Genomic DNA, 26426 nt, shown 5'->3' with positions numbered 1-26426 from the left:
CCCCGGTTGAAGGAAAGTCAGGAGTCAGAAGAAAGTTCTGATGAATTACCACAAGAGAAGAAAGTCATAGCTTTTATTGGAATATAAGGGGGCTGGTTTGTTGGATGTTTTGTTTTTCTGCTAGGCATTATGACCTGGGAAGGTATTTGACCAGAACTTATAACTAGCCTCTACCCTTGTCACAGACTTGAGAAGGAAATAGCAAAGGTGACACTCTAGACTAAAGCAGTTGGTTGAACACTATAAAGCTTTTCAATCAAACCCCCAGTTGGGAAGTCTTGGCCCCTCTTGGACTGGACTGGCTGGGCGCCCTGGTGCTAAGAATATTCCTTCTGACCTAAGTAGAGACAACCCAGGTGGCCTGAATTAAAGCCAGCTCCTGTTGCCCTTTCCATTCCTTTGCCCCAAGGCCCCATCCTAAACTTGTGTCCCAATATCTTCTGATGGAGAGAGGAAGGGAGGTGAGACTAAGCAGGAAAGAATTCCTCTAAGGCAGGATGGATTCTCCCCAAGGCCCAGAGTAGAGGATGAGGGCTCTACACAATCCTAGGCTTTCCCAGTTTGAGCTGCCCAGACACACACAGTCCACCATCACCCCCACTGTGTCACTTTCCCCTCCAAGCCCGAACCTCTGAAATGACACCTCAACTAAGAGGAAAAACTGCCTCTGACATCAGCAGAGCCCTCAGAGGTACAGAGTAGCCATCCAGAGAGGCCCTCAGGGCTCCAGCCACCACCAACATAGTCTAGTCCAGTCCAGTTAGGCTCATGGGCAACACCCTTTCTTCTCCATGTCTCCATGTGCCCTGGACGCTGCCTTGTCTTTGGAGAGAGTGAGGGAGAAGAGGTAAAGAAGTAGAAGCCTCAAGAGCCCCAGCCCTACTTACAGCCACCAGAGGTCCACGAAGGAGAAGAAAGAAAATAGGGTCAAGGACTATATTTTGCACAAGAAGCAAAAGACTTGGGTTCTTGTCCTGTCAGTACCACTCATGTGCTCTGTGGCCCACGTCCGCTCTCTAGGCCTCAGTTTCCCCATCTGAAGCTCATCTCAGTCCCACCACAGAGCACATATTCAATAAAATACCCACTGAAATGAATTATGGGAATCTCACTTGTTAACCTCTAGGACTCTGTCCAGCTCTAAAGTTCTACAATTCAGTTATCACCATTTTTCTATGAGCACAGGTTCAGATGTCAGAACCAGAAGTTCCAGAGACCATGTTCATTCCACTCCCCAAACTGTCTGTTTCCGAGTTCTATAATTCTACCATTTCAGATATGCACCTTTCTTAGTTGGGTTTTTCTGGACGCAGACCCTGGGGTGAGGATTTATCAGCAAGTGATTCATTAAGGAGTGCTCCCTGGGTGACCAGCGGGGTAGGAAGCAAGGGTGTGACATCAGGCAAATACAGCCTCAGCCTGATCCTGCAGGGAGCTCTGGAGGGCACATACCTCAGTACAAGAGAGTTGGCCTCTCACAGTCCTGGGACCATCATTCAATGGCTACAGGGTCACCTGGAAGGAGTGCAGACTCCCAGGCAGGCACTTCTGGCTCTGCAGCAAGTTGCCATTGTAAGTAGTTTTGTTTTCTTAATTTGTTTTTCAGATAGTTTGTTGTTATTGTATAGAAACACATCTAATTTTTCTATGTTGATCTTGTATCCTGTGACTCTACTGAATTCATTTATTAGTTCTAACAGTTTTTTGGTGAGTCTCTAGGATTTTCTATATATAGGATCAAGTCATCTGCAAACAGACACTTTTACTTTTTCCATTCTAATTTGGATGTCTTTTGTTTCTCTTTCCTGCCTAATTGCCCAGTTTAGGGTTTCCAGTAGAATGCTGAATAGAAGTGGTGAGAATGGATATCCTTGTCTTGGTCCTAAACTTAGAGGAAAAGCTTTCAGTTTTTCACCTTTGAGGATAAGTTTAGCTGTGGGCTTGTCATATATGGTCTTTATTATTTTGAAGTGCATTCCTTCTATACCAAATTTGTTGAGAGTCCTTATCATGAAAGATATTAAATTTTGTCAAATGCTTCTTCTGCATCTCTTGAGATGATCATATGACTTCTACCTTTCATTATGTTAATGTGGTATATCACATTTACTGATTCATGTATGTTGAACCCTCCTTGCATCCCAGGGACAAATATCACTTGATCATAGTGTATGGTCCTTTTAATGTGCTGTTGAATTCCATTTGCTGATATGTTGTTGAGAATATTTGCATCTATTATATTCATTAGGGATATTGGCCTGTAATTTTCTTCTCTTATCTGGGTCCTTATCTGGGTTTGGAATCATAGTAATGCTGGCCTTGTGAAATGAGTTTGGAAGTAGTCCCTCCTCTTCAATTTTTTTGGAAGAGTCTGAGTAGGTTTGGCATAATTTTTAAATTTTCGGTATAATTCACCAATGAAGCCATCTGGTCTTGGACTTTTCTTTTTTGGGAGGTTTTTTTCTTCTTAATATATTTTTATTTATTTATTTTTGGCTGTCTTGGGTCTGCATTGCTGCGCGTGGGCTTTCTTTAGTTGCAGCGAGTGGGGGTTACTCTTTGTTGCAGTGTTTCGGCTTCTCATTGTGGTGGCTTCTCTTGTTGCGGAGCATGGGCTCTAGCCGGGTGGGCTTCAGTAGGTGTGGCAACTGGGCTCAGTAGTTGTGGCTCGTGGGCTCTAGAGCGCAGGCTCAGTAGTTGTGGTGCACGGGCTTAGTTGCTCCGCAGCATGTGGGATCTTCCCAGACCAGGGCTTGAACACGTGTCCCCTGCATTGGCAGGTGGATTCTTAACCACTGCGCCACCAAGGAAGCCCTTTTGGGAGGTTTTTGATTACTAATTCAATCTCCTTGCTCATTATTGATCTGTCCAGATGTTTATCTTCATGATTCAGTTTTGGAGGGTTGTATGTTTCAATTAATTTATTCATTTCTTCTAGATTATCTGTTGGGACATAATAGTTCATAGTAGTCTCTGTGTTATCAGTTTAATATCTCCTCTTTCATCTATGATTTTATTTATTTGAGTTTTTTCTTAGTCTAGCTAAAGGTTTTTCAACTTTTGTAATCCTTTGTATTTCTGTGTTATCCTTCGTATCTCTGTGTTATCAGTTGTAATATCTCCTCTTTCATCTATAATGTATTTATTTGAGTTTTTTTCTTAGTCTAGCTAAAAGTTTTTCAATTTTACTTATCTTTTAAAAAATCAACTCAGTTTCTTGGATCTTTTCTACAGTTGCTCTAATCTCTGCTTAAATACTTCTGCTCTAATCTTTATTAGTTCCTTCCTTCTACTAACTTTGTATTTAGTTTGTTTGTTTTTCCTAGTTCTCTGAGACGTAAAATTGGGTTGTTTATTTGAGATCTTTCTTTTTCTTAATGTAGACATTTATCAGTATAAACATACTTCTTAAAACTGCTTTTGCCATGTCACATAACTTTTGGTATATTGTGTTTCCACTTTCATTTGTCTCAAGACAGTTTTTGATTTCCTTTTTAAATTTCTTCTTTGACCTATTAGTTGTTCAGAACTATGCTGTTCAATTTTTACATATTTGCAAATTTTCTAACTTTCCTCTTGTTTTTGATTCCTAATTTCATACCATTGTGGATGATAAAGATACTTGATTTGATTTTAATCTTCTTAAACTTCTGTAGACTTGTTTGGTGACCTAACATATGATTTTCCTGGAGAATGTTCCATGTGTTTGCTTCAGAAGAATAAATAAACCAGTTCTGTAAGAGCCACAGAGCTGGAAATGCGAGTCAACATCAGCCAAGTTAATTTGGCCCCAAGCTCGGTTGTCCTTTCCCAGGGTAAACATTAATAGGTGAATCTTAACTAAAGTACCCAGAGGACACTCCTGAAATTACTGCTCCATTGGGAGTAGACGGAACAGTCAAGAGCTAGGGCTGAAGTGCAGGTTCTATGCCTTGCAGGTCACTCCATTCCAGGGTGCAAGCCCCACATCTAGGGCCAGCTCTGTGTTTCTTGCTGATCAGCTTAAGCAATGCAAGAATAGGAGCAGCCACACTACCTTTTCCCCAAAGGTGCCCTGCATTGGACAACTCTGCTTTCTTTCCTCCCCTCCCCATACTTTAAGACTGGGGTACAATTGACTTTGGGGAATACAATTGGCACCTCAATCACTGAGCAGTGTGTGAACATCAAACAACTTTTCCTAAAACGAAACACCTGGCTGACAGCTTCCTCAGTGGAAACCCACAGAGCTGGGGGTCTTCCAAGGCTAGATGGGGTGCAGGAATGCTCACTGCATCCTCAGACTCAGGTGCAGGGACAGGAGCGCAGGGATCTCCCATGAGCAATGTTTCCTTTTTGGACAGGAGGGAGCTGCTGCCCCTCCCACTCCAGAATGTTGCTGAGAACACTGTTGGTCTCTCACTTCCCTACTGACTCACATCTCCCTAGTATAGGAGGAGAGGTTCACCCAATTGATCAGACCCTGCTGAGCCTCAAAAAGCAAGCCTGTGCATATTTCCCTGCCAGCTATTCCTCCACCCACAGGGTCCCAGGAAGGGTCTGGCCTCTGCTTCCTGCACCCCTATAATTCACACCTCCTAGGGCTGAGGCATTCAGCAGCTCAGTAGTTTCAACACTAGCTGCACCTTAGACTCAACTGAGAAGCTTTCAAACCACTGATGCCTGGGCTTTGGTCTCAGCTCAATCACATCCCACTGAGTGGGGTCCCAGCACCCATCATTGGCAAAGTCGCCCCAATGATCTGATGCTCAGTAAAGGCTGAACCACCAAGAGGCTATTTGGTTAATTACATTCAGGGTCTGCTGGTCACAACTTTTCTTAGTTCTGCAGCCACGTCTGGGTTTGTGGATCCCCACCTCTAGCTTTTTTTTCTTTTTTAACATCTTTATTGGAGTATAATTGCTTTACAATGTCGTTTTAGTTTCTGCTGTATAACAAAGTGAATCAGGTATATGTATAGATATATCCCCATATCCCCTCCCTCTTGCATCTCCCTCCCACCCTCCCTATCCCACCCCTCTGGGTGGAGACAAAGCACTGAGCTAATATCCCTGTGTTATGCAGCTGCTTCCCACTAGCTATCTATTTTACATTTGGTACTGTATGTATGTCCATGCCACTCTCTCACTTCGTCCCAGCTTGCCCATCCCCCTCCCCATGTCCTCAAGTCCATTCTCTACATCTGCGTCTTTATTCCTGTCCTGCCCCTAGGTTCTTCAAAAACATTTTTTTATATTCCATATATGTGTGTTACATATGGTACTTACTTTGCTCTTTCTAACTTACTTCACTCTGTATGACAGTCTCTAGATCCATCCACCTCACTACAAATAACTCAATTTTGTTTCTTTTTATGGCTGAGTAATATTCCACTGTATATATGTACCACATCTTCTTTATCCATTCATCTGTCAATGGACACTTAGGTTGCTTCTATGTCCTTGCTATTGTAAATAGAGCTGCAATGAACATTGTGGTACATGACTCTCTTTGAATTATGGTTTTCTCAGGGTATATGCCCAGTATTGGGATTGCAGGGTCATATGGTAGTTCTATTTTTTGTTTCTTAAGGAACCTCTATACTGTTCTCCATAGTGGCTGTATCAACTTACATTCCCACCAACAGTGCGAGAGGGTTCCCTTTTCTCCACACCCTCTCGGGCATTTCTTGTTTGTAGATTTTTTGACGATGGCCATTCTGACTGGTGTGAGATGATATCTCATTGTAGTTTTGATTTGCATTTCTCTAATGATTAGTGATGTTGAGCATCCTTTCATGTGTTTGTTGGCAATCTGTGTATCTACTTTGGAGAAATGTCTACTATGTAGGTCAACTGCCCATTTTTGGATTGGGTTGCATGAGCTGCTTGTGTATTTTGGAGATTAATCCTTTGTCAGTTGCTTCATTTACAAATATTTTCTCCCATTCTGAGGTTGTCTTTTCATCTTCTTTATGGTTTTCTTTTCTTTTTTTTTTCCGATATGCTGGCCTCTCACTGTTGCGGCCTCTCCCATTGCGGAGCACAGGCTCCGGACGCGCAGGCCCAGCGGCCATGGCTCACGGGCCTAGCCTCTCCGCAGCATGTGGGATCTTCCCGGACCGGGGCACGAACCCATGTCCCCTGCATGAGGCGCGCTGTGTGTTCTCCCGGGGAAGTTGTCCCTGGATCACGGGACCCTGACAGTGGCGGGCTGCACAGGCTCCCGGGAGGGGAGGTGTGGATAGTGACCTGTGCTCGCACACAGGCTTCTTGGGGGCTGCAGCAGCAGCATTAGGGTTTCATGCCTGTCTCTGGTGTCCGAGCTGATAGCCGCAGCTCGTGCCTGTCTCTGGAGCTCATTTAGGCGGTGTTCTGCCTTCTGTGGGCAGACAGGGAAGGAATTTTCTCTCCTCACACACCCCGAAACAATGGTCTCTTGCCTCTTCGGCAGCTCCAGACATTTCCTGGACTCCCTCCCAGGTAGCTGTGGTGCACTAGCCCCCTTCAGGCTGTCTTCACGCAGCCAACCCCAGTCCTCTCCCTGGGATCTGACCTCCGAAGCCCGAGCCTCAGCTCCCAGCCCCGACCCGTCCCGGCGGGTGAGCAGACAAGCCTCTCAGGGTGGTGAGTGCTGGTCGGCACCGATCCTCTATGCAGGGATCTCTATGCATTGCCCTCTGCACCCCTGTTGCTGTGCTCTCCTCCGTGGCTCCGAAGCTTCCCCCTACCACCCCGTCTCTGCCAGTGAAGGGGCTTCCTAGTATGCGGAAGCTTTTCCTCCTTCACAGATCCCTCCCGTGGTGCAGGTCCCATCCGTATTCTTTTGTCTTTGTTTTTCCTTTTTTCTTTTGTCCTACCCAGGTACGTGGGGATTTTCTTGCGTTTTGGGAGGTCTGAGGTCTTCTGCCAGTGTTCAGTAGGTGTTCTGTAGGAGTTGTTCCACATGTAGATGTATTTCTGATGTATTTGTGGGGAGGAGGGTGATCTCCACGTTTTACTCCTCTGCTGTCTTGAAGGTACCCCCCACCTCTAGCTTTGAGCTGAAGGAAGAAGTTTCTGTTTCGACCTCAAGTCCAAGCAGAGCTTTCCAAACCTGCTTTTTTGCAGAACCGTGTATGAGGTATGGGGATTTTGCCAATATATTAGTAAGGCAGCACTCACACATCTGGCTCTGTATCCCTGTGGGTCTGTTCCATCGCCCCAACCCTACAGGAGAAAAGCAGTGTGGGAGGACCTGGGTGCCATGACTCCCTTACACACTATATGGGAAGGTTTCAACCACTTTAAAAATAGAACGGCTTATTTCAGTGTGTTTTGGCCAGTCCCACAAGTGACTTTAGGTGGCTTACAACATAAACATAGAAAACAAAATGATGATAAAAATAGAAAGAGAAGAGGGACCAAGGAATTTTAATGTCAAGTAGAGAACAAAGCAATAAAAAAAGAAGAGCAGAGAAATGCAGATCAAAATGAGGCGGGAAATGAAGATATAAATGCACATGGAAGAATGAACGTCCTTCAACGTGTGAAGAACTCAGGCACTGTGACATTTAATAATATACATTTAAAACTTAAGCACTAGGGCCTCCCTGGTGGCGCAGTGGTTGAGAGTCCACCTGCCAATGCAGGGGACACGGGTTCGTGCCCCAGTCTGGGAAGATCCCACACGCCACAGAGCGGCTGGGCCTGTGAGCCATGGCCGCTGAGCCTGTGCGTCCGGAGCCTGTGCTCCGCAACGGGAGAGGCCACAACAGTGAGAGGCCCGCGTACCACAAAAAAAAAAAAAAAAAAAAGTAAGCACTAGACATTAGTCCCATTTTACAGATGATGAAACTGAGTCTCAATCGATCATCCCAAGTCCTGCAGCCAGTGACCTGAGACTCAAATTCAGGCCTGATTGTCTGAGGGTTTTCGCTTCTTAAGGCACCCTGTAGCCTCTCTAATGTGGTTTAGCTCTGAGCTTCCTTTCAATCACAGGGGAGAGGATGACACAGCCAGATACACAATTTTCATTATCAGAATGAAGATGTTTTCTAGTTCCTCGGGGAAATCAAACTTTTTTCCCAAACACTGACTTCAAGAAAGGCATCAATAACATAGCAGCACTATTCACAACAGCCAAGACATGGAAACAACGTAAGTGCCCATCAACAGATGAATGGATAAAGAAGATGTGAGAGATATATATATATACACACACACACACACACACACACATAATGGAATATTACTCAACCATAAAAAAGAATGAAATAATGCCTTTGCAACAACATGGATGGATCTAGAGATTATCTTAGTAAGTGAAGTAAGTCAGAATGAGAAAGACAAATCCCATATGATATCACTTATATGTGGAATCTAAAATATGACACAAATGAACTTATCTACAAAGCAGAAAGAGACTTACAGACATGGAGAACAGACCTGTGGCTGCCACAGGGGAGTGGGGTAGGGGAGGGATAGATTGGGAGTTTGGGATTAGCAGATGCAAACTATTATTAAAGAATGAATAAACAACAAGGTCCTACTGTATAGCACAAGGAATTATATTCAGTACCCTGTGATAAACCATAATGGAAAAGAATATGAAAAAGAATGTGTGTGTGTATGTATGTGTATATATATATATATATATATATATATATATATATATATATAAAACTGAGTCACTTTGCTGTACAGCAGAAATTAACAGAACACTGTAAATCAACTATACTTCAAAAAATACATTTTAAAAAAGAAAGAAAGAAAGGCATCCCTCAGATGGGATCAGAGAAAGCTTCACAGATAAGCACTGGGCAGGGTTTTGTGGTGCAGATAGTAGCTCATCAGGTGAACAGGGTTGGGAGAAAATTCAGGAAAATGGAACATCCCATGCAAAGACCTGGACAAGTACTGGCTCCCAGGAGTCCAGTACTTGTGGAGCTCAATGTGAGGTTAACTAATTTAATCACAATTTTAAGTTTAGTCAAGTTGGAAAACCAAGGAGAAGTGAACAGAACATTTAATTTAGAGATGGATAATAAAATCTTATTAAGGTGGGCTTCACTAATTGGGAATATGGAGCAACTCAGATAGGTAAAACGAAGCATTTGAGGAACTGATTTATAATGTAAGCAAGATTAGACGCATTAATTCCAAACCACACAGGCTACTAATAGGTTTTCAAATATTCAGGAGTACATGGTCACATAGCAACAAAGATATGCTAATGACAAACACTTAATACATTCATTAAAATAGTTCCCCATGGTACCGCTCCTGTGTACACCTTATTAGACTTTCTACTTCCCACACCGTGTTGATGTGCGTGGGCCTGCCTCACTTTGAGCTGCTTTTGCACAAATCACCATCACGCATCCTTAATTAAAATGACATTCACTGCACACCAGATGTTCCCCAGACTTGTGGTTGAGAAGGGCAGCTGAGGCCACCCATCTGAATTTTAACATCCCATAAAGGATCTCCACAAGGCCTGAGACTCCTTTGAGTTTCCCATCCAGACGTGAAACCCGAGACTGACTCAGGGTTCATCAGAAATCTCATTACTCCCAGTACAGATCTCAAGGGTGCGAATAAAATGGAAATTGTCAGAGTGGTTTAGACTGATTTTCCCTCTCACTGCACCTCATACAAAAGCGCAGAATTCGGAGGGAAAGACAGGATTAGCCACCTCCGTATAAACGCTGTGCACAGCAGGAATTCTAAACCAGCCTGACACCAAGATCTGCCATTGTGGGAATTCCCTGGCGGTCCAGTGGTTAGGGCTCCGCGCTTTCACTCCCGAGGGCCTGGGTTCAATCTCGCAAGCCCCACAGTCCGGCCAAGGAAGAAAAAAAGAAAGAAAATTAAGATTACCATTGTGTCTCCCACAATGTATATTTTAAGCAAATGATCAGGGAAGCAGATAAAGTTTTATAATCATAATAATAGCTGAGTTTGAGATTTAACCATTGTTGGGCACCATGCCCTCATTTTACATAGATTTTATGAAGTTCCTACTCTGTGAAGTAGGAGTACTCCATCACAGGAAGTGGTTAGGATGACACGGGATAACACATTTTAAAGTGAAACTGACATGCAAAAAGAATGCAGTGCATTTTAGATGTTGCTATTATTGTCATTGTTATTTGCTGAAAAAACAACAACACGTGTTCTACCATGAAACATAATAGTGAGATTTACTCCAGGTGGCATGAGGCACTGTTGATAAATTTAATAATATAATTAACCAGTCTTCGAGATCAAAGAAACCAAACAACTAAGCATCTTGATGATTCTTCAAAAGGCATCTGATAAAATTCAAAGTCAACTCCAAAGATAAAAAAACTCTTAGGAAAACAAGAATTAAAGGATAACATCCACAAGGTTATCCATGCACTCAAACAAGGGAACTAGTTAAGAGGTAGAACTGTTGGAAAAGTAGAATATGTTGACTCATCATTCATTCATTTTACCCATATTTCTGGAGTGAATTCTTTGTGATCAAGTGCTGGTGGCCCAGAAATAATGCGTTCATTCTGGAGGAGGAAGTAAATAAACTACTAAACGAATTTAATTTAATTTCTGATGGTGACATATGCTCTGAGGAAAATGATCCAGAGTATTGACAAACAGATAGAAGGGCTGCAGTCATAAGAACCTTCCTGTCACACATGTCCCTCACTGCCTGCAGCAACTAAAGGGATGGCACAGAGTTCAGCCTGAAACCCATTGGTCCACCCACCACCTTGCCACATAGCAAAGTGAGACCAAGAGGATGCCAAATGATGAGAGACGGTCAGTCCCAGACAGTGGGTGACCTAGAGCTGGGAGCCTCCTCTCAGCTCCGCCCACAAACCCCGCCCTGCATTACCCCCACAGGCTGATGATGTGCTAAGGCCACAATCTCCGCTGGCCACAATTCTTACTTTTTTCTTCATTTGTTACCTGTCTGCCCCTGCAGGCAACTGAGCCTGTGAGTCCTAATTTGACATGGCTCCTGGTCCCAAGGGCCTGAGGGTAAGGGTCATTTCTCAAGCCCACCTGCTCATAGAAAGAAGCCAACTGAGGTCCTGGCAGATTGAGTCCCTGCAGCTTCTAAAGAGGTTTGAGTGGGGGTAAGGGGATTCATGTCTGCCATGGCGTCTACCATCACTGATCCAGGGCAGTGGAGCTATGTGCTTATCTGAACTCGGACTGATTCCTCACGACATTTTCATTGCCTACATTCCCCACATTAGTTCTTCCTTTGGTTTTCTCGCTTAGTAATATCTTATCTTGAATTTTAAAACATTTGTGTGAGTGGCTTTAAGTAATTTTGGAGCAAAACAATAGGGTAGAAAAGGAATAGAAAGAAAAAGAGAGGGGAAAAAAGAAAGAGTAAGAGAACCCTGCAGAGTGGTACCTGGCTCACGTCAGGTCATCAGCACCCAGTATCATTGAGGATGTGGGCCGTGTATCGCAAGTGCTACCAATAAGATGATCCCAGGTGCCTTTGGTGTGGCACTGAATGCCACCAAATGCAGAGCAAAGGGCTGCTCACTCCAATTCCAATTGCATTTCCATCCTGATTATATCAAGGGGAAGGTCTGGGTTTGATGCCAGCCTCTCTTCAACACTCTCCTACTACCTGTCAATCTCCATTTCAAACAATGAAAAGACCTGATCTCAGGTTCACCATCTCGGCAGGCAACAGTATTTAGTTAGAATCTAATGATACTATATATGTTTCATGGTATAAATTCTTAGTGTTGCTTTCTATTTAAGAAAACAGAGGATAGTTTTTTACTCATGGGGTAATACCAAGCTTTTAAGATCAAGTTAATCTAAATAAAAAAGTGAGCTGATATAAAAATGTTAAGTCCATAATATGCAGGTGGTTCTTAGATACGAAGACGATGTACATATCATCATGAGGGACCACTATGGAGTCTCTCCAACCTCCTTCTCCAGGAAGTCACGGAATCAATTTATCACCTGGAAAGTGGATAATCACTTTTCAAGGTCATTTCAACTTTTTTTTTTTTTTTTTTTTTTGCTGGTTGAAATGTGCCTGGGGAATGTCAGGTTGCTAGCATTAGCAGGGCATGGAGGAAGGAGAGGTAGCAGCAAAAAAGGCTGGAGTAAACGTGAATCTTACAGAAATATATTTTACAAATGCCTCATTCCCCCACTTCAATGTGAGCCAACAGCCTTAGACCTATTGTAAAGAACACATTGGCGAATCAAAGGTACGTGCCCTGCCAATCAAAAAGAAAACGCACTTCTGTTATGAATTATGGAGAACATAATTAAAAATGAAAGAAATAAAGGGATTTTTGAGATCGAGAAGCATTTAAGTGCATTGTTCTGTTGCTGGGGCACATATGTTTGCATATTAAACTCAGCATGTTCTGGGGCTAATTTATCATCCATGCAAAGCGTGTTCTCCTGTGCTAGAAGCCAGGGGTACAGACATGAAAAGGCATGGTCCCCGCCCCCAGGGACCCACTGGGAGAACAGTGGCCCATTTCTTCCCAAACACCCCTCCCTTTTCTCTCCCATCCATTGAGAGACTACTACGTCCCAAGCCATGGATGGGGTGCAAACATCTAACAAATGGATTATCAAGTGCCCACCTGTACCAGATCCCGTTTTAGGTACTGGAAACACAGCACATGAGATACACAGGACCCTGGCCTCAGGGAGCTCATATTTATTCTGGGAAAAGTCTGTAAAGTAATGAGCAAACACCAGAGGCAGAAAGGAGCTGAGCTTTCTACATAAAACAGGGTGACATGACAGAGAAAGCCCAGGAGCTGGATGAAGCCAATGGTCCAGGACGGCCTCTTGTGAATGAACGAGCCATGACCCTCTTTCGAGATTCTCGGATGGAACGGTCACAGGGCGGACTCTGAGAAGGACCACACGAGAGCACTAGCCGCGTGCTGCGGGGACCCAGAGGAGGGAGCAAGGATTTCTGCTCTGCACGGAGGTGCTGATCAGGGATCTCTGGAGGATAAGGGTTTCTGACTGTGGTGGCCTTTGTAGGTTTCCAGTTCAACGTGTCAACAATCCAGCAAACACATTTGGCTTCTAAGTCCATAAACATCCTGAAATCTCTTCTTGCACGTGTGTCGGGAACACTGCTCCTCCCGTCACCACCTTTTCAGGATATTTCTCCCAGTTTCACGCGTGACTGATAATGTGGCTGGAAATAAAAAACCCAGTGTCACCTGTGAAGAAGTCGCCCCTGGGAGCCGTGGGTGGGTTCTTGCAGGGCAGGGGCCCCAGGTGAGGGCACCGACCCCTTGGAATACAGAAACGCAGCCAGAAGAGGGACTCACAGAGAAGCAACATGTCCACTTATGATTCCCGATGAGCATCTGCACCAGCTGGACGGCGGCCGAGGCTTCCACGGAGCGTGCGAGGCCGGGAAAGTGGTGGGAGATGTTCAGGCTTTGGAGTGAGACAGATGGGTTACAATATTGACTCCCCAGCTTAATGGTCCGATGATGCTGGGGAAATGGCTCCACCTTACCAGATCTGGGTCTTTTCATCTACAGATGGAGCTAATGATGCTCACTGCATGCCCTCCCCTCTCCTTGCACAGGAAGAAGGCCCATGATCCACTGGGGGCAAAGGGCTGAGAGGTGGAAAGGAGTGAATGAAGTCTAGTCTTGCAGAGGCAAAGTCTTACAGCAGAGAGGAGGGGTCAACACATTGTCAGGGTCACGTTCAGACAGGGCATCAGGAGTCATGGAGGACAGTGATGGTCCACAGAGCTCTCAGGGGTAGCCAGGAAGGCCCTGGGGACCAGGCTACCGTGTTGCAGGAGACTGTGAGGCTGTGATGGTCCCCTGGGAGTTGTGCATGGCACAGGTATCCCTGGGGATCCAACAGCAGGAAGAGTGGCCCTCGAGGTCCCTTGTGATGGGTTTTCTAAGAAAATATCACCATTCTGGACTGAGGACCTTGCAAATCTCCACTCTGCCCTTCATGAGCAATGTGGTCTTCCACTGTCATTTCCCATCGCCTCTCAAACAGTTCTCAGGGCAAAAGCACAAGTGGCCATTTATCAACGAAGCACGCATTCCTGAGAGTCAACAACGACTCTATTATATTCTCTGTGCATCTCTACTGTCCAGACATAATTCCTGACTCCCGAGGCCCTGCGAGGCTCCTGGTTCTGTGGGAGCCGCATGCGGCTGGGGGAGCACGTTCAGGCATCCTTTCCTGCCCCCCGTGGTATCTGTCACTGGCCTGGGCACAGCAGTTACCCTGAGTGTGGAACAGAACTCTTTTCTTTAACCATGAATGTGCGGCCTCTAGTGTTACATGTTGAGATGTATTTTCATTAAGCCCGTAATTCTTTGGATTTGATCACACAGTCTGGGTCATTCTGCTCTGCTTCTCAGAGCTGGCTGTGCTTGAGCCCAGTTCTCAGCCCACAGGGCAGGCTGCAGTGGTCCAATCTCACACTCACAGAGCAGGAGAGACAATTCAGGCTACTGGCTGTCATAATGGTTAAGCAGCAAAAAGTCTTCCTTAAATGAAACCAAATGTAGAACATTACGAAACAGGAATGCAGAATGAGGCAGGACAGAGGCCTGATCCCTACACATTCAGCCCCATCAGCCCCAAGTAACCTCTAAGGAAGTTCCTGGGTCCCCCAGGGCTCCAGAGAAACCAGTGGAGAGAGTCTAAGGCCTTCAGGCCACGGAGGAGAAAACTGTATCCAGAGAAGGAAGGTATCAAATTTCAAGTGAGTGGATAAGATCCCAATGGCAGGTCTCAGTTTTCCCTCTGAAATTCCCACACAATTTCCAAAAACTCTTATCGCATCAGCTTGAAAAATGGAGGTGGTGGAAAGTATAAGTTCTGGGTGAATCCCGGCTCTATCCTGTTAACTGTGGGGCCCTATACAATCAATCACTCAGCTTCTCTGAGCCTCAGTTTCCCCGTGTGTAATAACCCCTGCCATGGTGACTTGCTGTGAGCATTGGGTGCCGTGAAATCCCCAAGGTGCCACTTGGTCAGGGAGTCTCCCCGATGCCACAAAGGATGCCAAGTTTCCTCTTCCTCTACAATGTCAGTTTCCTGTGCACGTGCACTCCCTTCCCAGCACTTGCCAGAATCTCGAATTGTCCATGTTTTTATAAAGTTATTGGATTTTTGCCTGTCTCCTGTCCAGACTGGAAAAGGGGATGCTCCGCGCATGTGAGGTCACGCCTATTTTGCTCTGCGCATATCACCAGCACTTAGGACCACGCCCAGCACGCGTAACAGGCGCTTAATAAACAGGCGCTGAATGAACGAACTCGTGAACCCAAAGGCAGAGGGCGCTGGTGCAGAGCGCTAGTCCAATGCACGGTCTGCTTATTTACAGCCCCGAACCCCTCTGAGCCTCGACTGTCTCTCTGCAAGATGGAGAGGCACAGTGGCTCTCGACAAGGCCGAGGGAAGAATGAACGGGATGACTCACGTGGAACCCTCAGCACAAGCCAGGTACCCAGCAAGTGCTTAATAAAGGTTCGCTATTAGAACTGCTTCCATCATTACCCGTCAGAATATAAAAGGTCACTTTCCTTCCTCAGCTTCACAGACTTACTCTGGATCAGAGGGAGGGGTGGAAACACCATTTGTTCAGATTAGCAAAATCATTTCTATTGGGTTTAGAAGACTAGAGGGTTCGATCTTGGTTTTGGTTTCCAGGTCAGTGTGGGTCGGTGGGAGTGAAGAACCAAGGTGGCTGCCATATATGGCTCCCTGAATATCACGTGTTGGGGAGGCAGGACATTTATTCATTCAATCCTTCATTCAGCAGGTACTCACTGAGCATCTCTTTGATGCCAAGACATGTTTCTGAGCGCTGGGAAGGAGCAGTGAAAATGCAGACGAGTCTGCCCTCCTGGAGCCCTTCCTTCGTGTGTGTGGTGAGGGTGTGTGTGTGTGTAGGAGACATAGAAAAATAAACAAGTTGAATAAGTAAAATGTATCACGTGTTATAGGATGAAAAGTACCATAGCATATAAAGCAAGGAAGAGGGTTAGTGGGTTAGGGGGGCTGCCAGCCAGGGTGGGGAGGAGCTTATGATTTTAAACTGGGTGGTCAGCGAAAGAGCTCAGATAGGAGGTAACATTTGAGAAAGATCTGCAGGAAGTGAAGGTGTGAGCCCTGCAGGTGTCTAGAGGAAATGGTCCCAAGCAGAGGAAACACCGGTGCAAAGACCAGGAGTAGGGGTGGAAGCGAGGAGTGGGGACTGGGGGTGGGGGGGCGTGCCCAGCTGTTGGAAGAACATGAGGAGCTGCCACGTGACTTTCAAAAACTTGAGGAACAAGGGCGCCACAGTCTCCAATTTAATTAAGCTCACTACAGAGGGTAAATGCTTCCTAAATGTATTACGTTCTAATGCAATTTTTGTATCGCTTTGGGATATGAACTTAGCATAAAATTGCTACTCACTGAGCATTCCTCGTCTTTATCTGCAGTCCTTACATGTATAACCGCATTCACTGCCTTCCACTGGCAATTTCATCCATACAAACTGTGCATGGGATTTACAGGCTATTACCCATCCTTCAGTTTTTCTCAGAAGGAAGTATATTAATGTATATCTCGCTAACAAATTATCAATTCCATAGGGCTTTCATTCACTGGTCCTCATGTGATTTGGACTTCACAAAGTCCAAGGAAGGGAGGGAGGTATTATCCCCATTTTAAAGATGAGGAAACTGAGGCTTTCCAAGAATACCATCCTAGGAAGGACCATTTTTTGTCCAGTATCCAACTACTGTATTTCTTCTTTTTAATTCCTCTCAAGGTATCTCTTTCATTGCTTATTCATCTTAGGTTCATGAGGCTTATCCCCGGGCCTGGCTCCCAGAAGTTGGTTTAGGAAGAGCAAAAGCTTTGGTGTTAGATCTGGGTCTATCAGAGTTGTGCTGGAGCTGGCTCATACTGGCTCATGAGAACTGCTGAATTTTCAGAAATTTTATAAGCTGGTCAACATGCTGTTAGCTTGAAATCAACCATGTGTTAGTCTGTTTGTGCCGCTATAATAGAATACTATAGACTGGGTGGCTGATAAACAACAGAAATTCCTTTCTCACAATTCTGGAGGCTGGAAGTCCAAGATCAAGGTGCGGACAGATTCGGTGTCTGGTGAGCATCAGCCTTCTGGCTCATAGATGGTTGTCTTCTTGCTGTGTCCTCACATGGCAGAAGGGGAAGGAGTGAGGGAGCTCTCTGGGGCCTCTTGGAGGGGCACTAATCCCATTCATGAAGGCCCCACCCTCATGACCTAATCATCTCCCAAAGGCCCCCACCTCCAGATACCATGCCATTGAGGGGCCAGGGCTTCAACATACAAATTTGGGGAAGACACATACATTAAGTCTATAGCAGGCCATGATGGGACTATTTGCACCAAGGAAATCAGCTGACTCTACAAATCGGGACTTGCTTTTTGGCCTCTTGGACAGCTGTTAAGCATTTCCTGGTACATCATTGCCTCTAACCCTCATGATGGGATTAGTGCCCTTACAAGAAGAGGCAAGAGAGAGCTCTCTCTCTCTCTCACCCCCAGGTGAAGGCACAGCAGGAAGACAGCCATCTCTACACCAGGAAAAGGGTATTCATCAGAACTTGACCATGTTGGCACCCTGATCTCAGACGTCTCAGCCTGCAGAACTGTGAGAAATAAATGTCTTTTAAGGCCCCCAGTCTATGGTAGTCTGTTACTGTGACCCGAGCTGACCAAGACACCCTGTGTGGGGAAAACTGGTGATGGCTGAGTGTTGAAATGCTGGTTGGGAGGTTGTAGCAATATTCAAGGCCAAAGATAATTAGTTTTATGGAAATGAAGCTGCTCAGTGACTGGTGATTATTTGTAAAGGGCTTCTATCCTTCATCAAAGGTCCCTGAGGGACCTTCTGTCTCTATCATCCCCCCAACCTCCTTTCCTGCCCACTTGCTTCAGACAGATCAGCTTCACCTTTAAAAACCTTACACAGTTTTACTCTAATCAAAGGTCTCAATGCTTAAGAAAAACTAGCCACTAATTTAAGTGATTCTTTCTTGCCTGAGAGTGGCTCATGGAGACCTATGTCTTGACTCAGCCTTTCGCTACTCAGAGAAGGTTCCAGAAACACTCGCTATGAGAACAGTTTAAACTGATTGCAGGTATCTGTTCTCATCCTATCCTGCTAGGTATCCGTCCTCACAGTTAATCCAGCAGCAAACAGGGCAGGGGAGGCGCTGCCTAATTATAAACAGAACATTTTAACAGTATAGTAAATACAGTCAATCTGGTAAGCAGAATTGGATTTTGAAAACACAGTCTGAAAACACAGTGAACTACCTACCCACCACAATGTAATCAGGATAAAAATCTATTACCGAAATATCAAGACTCATCTTCCAACAGTCAGCATGTCCTCATGTTCCCCGCTGGAAGAGAAGGCGAGAACTGGTCCAGCCAGCCCCAGACTAACCTGAAAGACGGGTGCTAATCATAGCAACAGCAGTGGAGGTCCCTGATGCCTGGGACCATGTGGATGCTTGTTATGTATTCCCCCATTTGGTCCTTATAGCAACTCTATCATGTGGTCATCTTTTCACTTCCATTTTCCAAATAAGGAAACTGAGACACAGGGGGGAGAATCAAATCTCTCTCGAGCCCTCTGTATTAGTCTGCTCAGGTTGCCATAACAAAATACCACTGCCTGGGAGGCTGAAGCACTGGAAGTTGGTGTATTCTCACACAGTTCTGGAGACTGGAAGTCCAAGATCAGGGTCTGGGCACGGTCGTGTTCCAGTGAGGGTTCTCTTCCTGGTTTGCAGACAGCCACCTTCTTGCTCTGTCCTCACATGGCAGAGACTCGCTCTCTCTCCATCTTCTTACAAGGCCACCATCCTTTCGGATTAGGGTTCCACCCTAATGACCGCGTATAACCTTAACAACCACCTAAAGATCCTGTCTCCAGATATAGTCATATTGGGGGTTAGTCATACTGTGGGGCGGGAAGGGGGCGGGGAGGCAACACAGTTCCAGAGTAGCCGCTTTGCCTACAAGAGGCAGAGCTGTCATTAGAACCTGGGAGATCGGACCTCAGAGCCCGAGTGTTGAAACTCTCCCCGCCATCTCTCCCCTCCCCGCCATCTCTCCCCTCCCCACCTCTCCAGGGTTCCCGCTCGTGCACAGCCCTCTTCTCCGGGGTGTGATTTTTCATTGCCTTTTTCCTTTGCCCCAGTTGTCTTAAGCCCCAGAGAGCAAAACAGCTTTGCTTCAGAACAGGTGAAAATATTGCACTCGACAACTCCACCTGGATCGTCACGGGCTTGGGAGCACCCATCGTTCGTTCTTTAGAGGGCAAATTGTCGTGAAAACTAATCCGTGCCCGGCCTTTGCCTTTGCCTTTGCCTTTGCCAGTTATAGAGCATGTCAGCAAAACAGAAGAATGACAAGGGGCGTAGTCAGGCTTTTCAAGTCTGCGATAATTCACCCTCCGTGTAATGAGATGAAAAGCTGATGTATAATTAATTTAAAGCAGTGGTGTCCTTATGAACCTGACGAGCAATCCCACGCCATGCTCCCTCCTAGCAGGGTAAGGGAGGCAGCAAACAGAAGCCCAGCAGGAGGGGCTCCATGCAGGGAGGAAGGGGGTGTGGTGGGCTAAGCAGGGCAGGGTCAGGGCCTTCTCACAGCAGCCATGGCAGAAGGGTTGTGAATGTGGGCCATGATGCCAGACAGCCTGGGTTCAAGTCCCATCTCCTCCATTTATTAGTGGTGTGACTCAGTTACCCCATCTGTAAAATGGGGACAATAATAATAGGATGATAGCAGGAAACTAAAGAGGCCGTTAGGAGGATTAATAGCAGTTAAAGAAGACACTTATCAAGTACCTAATAAACGTTAGTGGTATTTGCCTACAAGAACTGGAAACCTCGGGGCACACTGGACGATCTTGAGTTTGAATCGCAATTCCGTTGATTCAGGTAAGATCATGAACTGCTTTGAGCCCTGCTTTACTTCTTTGACAAATGGGGCCCAAACCCCTTGTCCCACAGGGCTGTTATGAAGACTCCAGCACAAGGATAGAATGTCTGGGTGGCAGGTGCCAATCACGTGGTGGGCACAGTCACTACTGTTTTCTGGAAACAGCTCCCAACCTCCCTCTGCAGATTCCTAAGACTCAGGTGGGACCAACCTCCTGGCCCCTTCCCCACTGCTTTAGGAAGGAGCACATGACCAGGTCAATCACCCCCGTGACCTTCAGCCTCTGCTGTGGCTGTTCAGCTAGTAGAAGTAGGAAAACCATCAGTCAGCATGAGTCGTGGCTCTGAAACACAGCCAGCACAGGGGAAAGCAGGAGATAGAGACTGAAGTCAGCTAGAATTCTAGACTTTTTAGGTATAAAACCTAAGAAATTCCCTTTGGTGTTGAAGCAAGTTTAAGTTTCTGCCCCCTGAGCCACACATATGTAAAGTACTCAGTACTGCCCAATGAACTAAGGACCCTCTCCTTTTCACTTATAGCTGGAAGGAGCATTCTCTCTCCCTCTCTCTCTCTCTCTCTCTCTCTATCTATCTATCTATCATCCATCTATTATCATATGTAGGTATACACATGCACACACACATATATACATAACCTCTTACAGTAAACAGTATTTTCACTTACAGAAAATATACTGTCATATCTTTTCCTATCAGTTAACTCTCAAAACAGTGCTAGCAGTAAACAAGGTATTATTTTCACCATTAGCAGGTGAAAAATTGAGGCCAAAGAGTTGGAGACTCCAAAATCAAGCAGCAGGTTCTATCCTTTCTTGCTTATGATGGGAATCCAATGCCCTAAGAGGCCAACGTGCACAGGGAGCTTTCCCATTGACCCAGCGCTTACATGGAATCAAAGGGGGTCTGTCATTAATCTGTTGGCATCTTGGAGACCATGAACAGAGCATCAAAAAACAGTCCTAAAAAGAGAGGATGCCGACATATCCTCCCTCCTTCAACACACATCACAGTCCAGATGTACATCCCATGCCCTTACTCGGTCTAAAGAGTCTCCCCTGAAACAGTCCAAGCTCAGAGATCTTCATCTCAGCATTATTTACATTGGCAAGATAATTAGAAACAGCCCTAAATAACCTATACGACAGGTTAGCGGTTAGATGTCTTCTTGAACTTCTCCACAGTGGAAGGTTATGTAGCCATTAGAAGTGATTTACAGAAAGTTTGTAGTAAGGAGATAACGCTCCTACTAGACAATTAATTTGAAAAAACAAAATCCAACATTGTTATGCATGGTTTTATATCAATGACATTTACAGTCATATTGATATGAGAAAAGAAGTATAAAAAGAATTACACACTGAAATGTAATCTGGTGGTGGTAGGATTCTGGATAATTGTTGCCTTCTTATGTATGTCATTTTCTGTATTTTGCAATGAACCTATGTTGCTTTTCTGATTAGAAATGATGCAGTCACAGTGGAAAATAGTACGGAGATTCCTCAAAAAATTAAGACTATAAGTACCATATGAGCCAGCTGTCCCAATTCTGGGTATTTATCCAAAGAATACGAACACATTAATTTGAAAAGACATTTGCACTCCCATGCTCCTTGCAGTGCTATGTATGTATAATAGTGAAGATATGGTAAACACCTAAGTGCCCATCAACGGACAAATGGATAAAGAAGATGTGGTATATATATACAACTGATTACTATTCTGCCATAAAAATATAGATGAAATCTTGCCATTTGAAACAACATGGATAGAATTTGACGGTTATTATGCTAAGGTAAATACGTCAGATGGAGAAAGACAAATATTGTATGATTTTACTCATATGTGGAATATAAAAAGCAAACAAACAAAAAATAAAGGAACAAATCAGATCAATCAAAAACGAACACGTACATACATACTGAGAATAGAGGAGTGGTTACCGGAAGGAAAGGGATGGGCTGGGGGAAGGGGAGTGAAATGGGTAAAGGGAATCCACTGTATGGTGATGAATGGAAGCTTAATTTTTGGTGATGTGCACACTGTAGGGTATATGGAAGTAGAAATATAATGTTGTACACGTGAAATTTATGTAATGTTATAAACCAAATGTCACCGCAATAAAAAATAAATTTAAAACATTTCCTCGTACCGCAATCAAAACATGAAGAGGTTTATTGCCCCCAAATAACTGAAGTGTTTGGGTGGCTGGAGACATGACAAATGCACACTTGTTACCCAGATTCTAGTGTATGACACACAGTATGGCGTTTGCCCACAGAAATGCCCAAGTCTGAGGCATCTGCTGGGCAGACTTGGATTTTCTCAAACAGGACAACTGATGTCCCTCCTTGTCCTATCACCCAGTGTTCAGAGTGCTTCTATATATGAAGGGCAAGAGAAATAATTGGTGATATTAGGGATTCAGGCTAGGCTAGACTTTCCCATCAGAAAGGATGCTCTGAAGATCAAAAGATGCAGAATGCAACTGTCAGATTTTGTTTCCTAGAATAGCCTGTCCTCTCCCCTTCAACAAAATCCAGCTCAGGAAACATTGATTAAGTGCCCCCAACATGTCTGAGGCTGTATTAGACTCCCAGACACAAAAAACCAGGAAACAGTCTTTTTTCTCAAGGAGCAAGTGATTTCTTAGTAAGGACAGATAAATAAGCAATAATTTGGGTTCAAGGTGATGCAGGCTATGTTGGGTCAAGCACAGGTCAAGGTGGAGACATGAGGAGTGTTCAACCAGCCTGTGGGGCAGCGAAGGCTCCTCGCCTACGTACCTCGAAAGCTGAACCAAAGGAATGCACGGCATTTGGTCAGAGGAAGCTGGGGAGACAGGAAGGCAGAAGTTTCAGGAAGAGGAGACTTCACATGCAAAGACACAGAGGCAGGGAAACAACCAGCAAAGGGGCAAATCTAGGACACAAATTAAAGCAGAGATGATAGCCAGGGGTGGGAGGGAGAGAAAGTTCCAGAACATGGCTCCTAGCGGGCCTCATAGGCCAGATTCAAAACCTGGAATTTAGCATGTCCACACCGGGCAGCCATCCTAAGTGGAGTAAGACGTCAGCTCCTCATGTTCATGGCAAGTCCTGCTTGCCACGAACACTGTGGGTGTAATTTCTAAAAAAGTTGAATTCCCCTTAGAAGGCTCCATTTGGCATCCTCTTATCACATTCTACATGTGTTCTCGAACATACAAAAACCTTCTCTTCTAAACCGATTTCAATTCTGATTCACCAGGTAAGAGGACCGAATGAAAATTAAGCCTATGTTTAATGATTTCATCAGAAAATGTACTCTACCGATTAGTCATCAGAAAGTGTACCCAATGAAATATTCATAAGAATATCTGAACCCAGAAAATTTCATTTCTTTCTCTCTACAGTACAGAAGCTTCCTTTCTAGCAGAGCCGGATTTGCATTTGGCTCCATAATGAGGATTTCACTGGAGCCCTGGATGGAATCACTCACCACAGATTGACCAAGAAAGGATGCTCCAGCCCCTGCATGATCTGGAGCTCCCGGAAGACGTTCTGGACTTCGTCCCTCTCGATGCACTTCTGCTTGTTCATGTACTTCATCGCGTACATTTTCTTAGTGTCTCGCTTCTGCACGATGCAGACCTGAGTGACAGCCAAAAGGGAGAACATTCAGGCCCACGTTTCAAAGGAACAAAAAGGCAGCCCCTCACGGCATCCCTACTCCTGGGTTCAAGTCTTGGTTCTGAAATCTTGCTAGTGGAGCAGTGCTGGCTACGCCACAACCTCTCCAATATTTGCAAAATGGAAGAGCTGGACCAGATTCACCTGTTGATCAGGTATTTACACTAAGAAAGTGCTGAAAAAGCAGCTGCAGAAACAGGAGGGGGAAGAGGCAGCCCTGCACTCAAGGAGCTCATAGCCTGGGAGGAAAACAGACAGATGCACCAATATCTACGATGCTGAGATACACGTATCTGTGCCTCCCGTGGCCCCTGCCCTCCCCACTTCTGCTCACACCTCCATCGCCAGCCCCGCTTCTCTCTGACCGACGATTCTGTCTGCCAGCAGAGCCCGCGTTGCTGTAACAGACTGGCGATGCCAAAGAGTTAAGGTCCACAGAAGCAACACTCGGCCCATGCAGGCAGCTGGGGCATCTACACCCCAGACCCCTTGTCCATCCCACGGCTCCCGGAGTTTGAGAGTTTGCCCACAGGGCTAACTGGCTTGACGGCACACCCTTACCAGCAGCCTCCTGCCTTTCCTTCCCTGACTCATTTCCCAACTCACTACCTGTGCCTGCTTCCTCTCCAGGGCCCTTGGGGAGACCCAAATTAAGGCACAGGGGCCCTGGGGGAGCAAAGGAGAAGTGGTGACAGCAATGGTGGCAGCTCCTGTACTGAGCACTCTACTTTGGGAGACTGAGCAAACTGTCTCCTTGATTATCTCACGTAATCCCCACCAGAACCTTGCGAATAAAGGCTCCACCTTCCCTTGAGCACGAGGAAGCTGCAGCCCCATGTGCACTAGTTAACTTGCCCAGAGTTCAACAAGCCCCTCGGTGTCAGGACAGTGATTCAAACCCACAACAGTCTGATTTTTGAGTGACGCCCTTACTCACAAGGGGCAGCGCTGGGAGGGGGGACATGCTGTCAGAGAAGGCTCTCTCGAGGCACTAATGCCAGAGGGTGGGCATGAAAGGATGGAAAGATGGCAAAGCAAACGAAGAGGTTTTTAGGGGAAAGGGAAGATATAAAGGAGAACATAGAGCCTTAGGACACCCGGCAAGGAGTATGGTGTGGCTGGAAAAAAGTAGCAGGGTGAACACGTCCTGTATTCCCAACATCCTGATGGGGAATTGTATTCATTTCCTCGGGCTGCCATAACAAAGTACCACAAACTGGGGGCTCAAAATAGCAGAAATTTACCGTCTCACAGTTCTGAGCCAGAAACTCCAAATTAAGGTGTTGCCAGGGCCACGTCCCCTCTGCAGGCTCTCGGGGAGGGTCCTTCTTTGCCTCTTCTAATTTCTGGGGGTTGTTATCAATCCTTGATGCCCCTTGCTAGCAGCTATATCACATGAATTTGGGGACGGATACTATTCAACCCCGTACAGTAAGTAGTTTTATTACCCTCACTTGACAGATAAAGGAAGAGAAGCACAGAAAGGTTTTAGACCTTCCTCACGCCTCAGGACTCAAACCCAGGTTCTCTGCCTTCCCAGGACGCACCAATGATGCAACCTCCCTGGGAACAGGTCTGTGATAGAGAACACGAGGGATATGGTTACGGGCCTGGGAATTCGGTGTTTTCTCTGGGCGTCCCAAGTTGGTCTTCTATTGGAAATTGGACCCCTTTTGCTCCGACGTGCTATGAATCTGAGGCAGATACAAGACGGTAGGGAAAAGCCTGAATTCCAATTCCCACTCTGGTTCTTGCTGCCTTTCTGAGCTTCTGTCTCAGCATCTGTCTGAACAGAGTTATCAAAGCCCACCCTGCCCCACTGGGGTGAAACTAAATGAGACCAAGGAAGTGGGAGTGCCCGGCTGTGTCTGGGGGATGATAAATGTCACCCGAATCTCAATGTCTTAAGAAGCACATTTCATGAAATCGCCAAAAGAATGCTTTTCCAGGCAGTACGATTAGTGGCATGAGGTTGAAGGCCCAAGAACTTTACCAGTGAACTTGAAAATATAAAACCACAGAAGGCAAAGGTGTGCTGGACAAAAGCCCCTTGGGGCCCTGGTTCGCAGGAATCTGAAGAGAGACTTCCAGAGCCCTGAGACCCATGTCCGCAGGCAGACACACGGGGGCACATCATTCCACTAATTAGGGTTTCTCATCTCTCTCACTCCTCATTTGCCTTCTCAGAAGAGATGTGGAGTAGACACGGTCTCTGCCAGGGCTGGGAGCCCTGAAATCCAGTTGGCTGCATCATCTCGAAAAGCTGAGTCTGGGCAATGCCCCCGTCAGAGGAAGACCCCTCCCAGCCCCAGCTCTTGTTGGTATGACTGACGAGGGGCAAAGGTGCTGAGAGATGGCTCTCACCTTCCGGGGCAGGGTAGTGGGGTGGGCGGGAAGGAGGAGGGTGACACTCATAGCAGCTCGGAGACAGCTCAGGAACTAGCAGAGACTCTTCAAAATGGGATTAGAATTCTGGCTTTCAAAGCAGAGCTCAGGATTTGAATAGGGTTTGGAGGTCTGACTTTGGGTACCAGATAAGGAAGAGAGGTTGGTACAGGACGTTGCCTGGAGCTTGAAGGCTTGGATTTACAAGTCAAAGAAGAGGTTGAGGCCTGGGGTCTTGGCCAGCTCCATGCTGATGAAAAGGTGTGGCTGGCAATCTGTACACCTTCTTTGGAGAAATGTCTATTTAGGTCTTCTGCCCATTTCTGGATTGGGTTGTTTGTTTTTTTGATATTGAGCTGCATGAGCTGCTTGTATATTTTGGAGATTAATCCTTTATCAGTTGCTTTGTTTG

The 26426-nt window shown here is 45.7% G+C and overlaps 1 protein-coding gene across 2 annotated transcripts in view; it reads right to left on the bottom strand.

Annotated features, from left to right (window-relative positions):
- STK32B (serine/threonine kinase 32B) overlaps window positions 1-26426 on the bottom strand; it is a 344771-nt gene that overhangs the window by 201446 nt on the left and 116899 nt on the right. For both annotated transcript variants that reach the window (XM_060147361.1, XM_060147362.1), the window contains exon 3: window positions 23439-23590. In XM_060147361.1, coding sequence (XP_060003344.1) covers window positions 23439-23590 — 152 coding nt within the window. The remainder of the gene's footprint in view (window positions 1-23438; window positions 23591-26426) is intronic.

This window comes from Lagenorhynchus albirostris, chromosome 4, assembly GCF_949774975.1.
Source record: "Lagenorhynchus albirostris chromosome 4, mLagAlb1.1, whole genome shotgun sequence".
Taxonomy (NCBI): domain Eukaryota; kingdom Metazoa; phylum Chordata; class Mammalia; order Artiodactyla; family Delphinidae; genus Lagenorhynchus; species Lagenorhynchus albirostris.
Note: the sequence above shows the minus strand (reverse complement) of the source record. Positions and strands in the feature narration are given on the sequence as shown.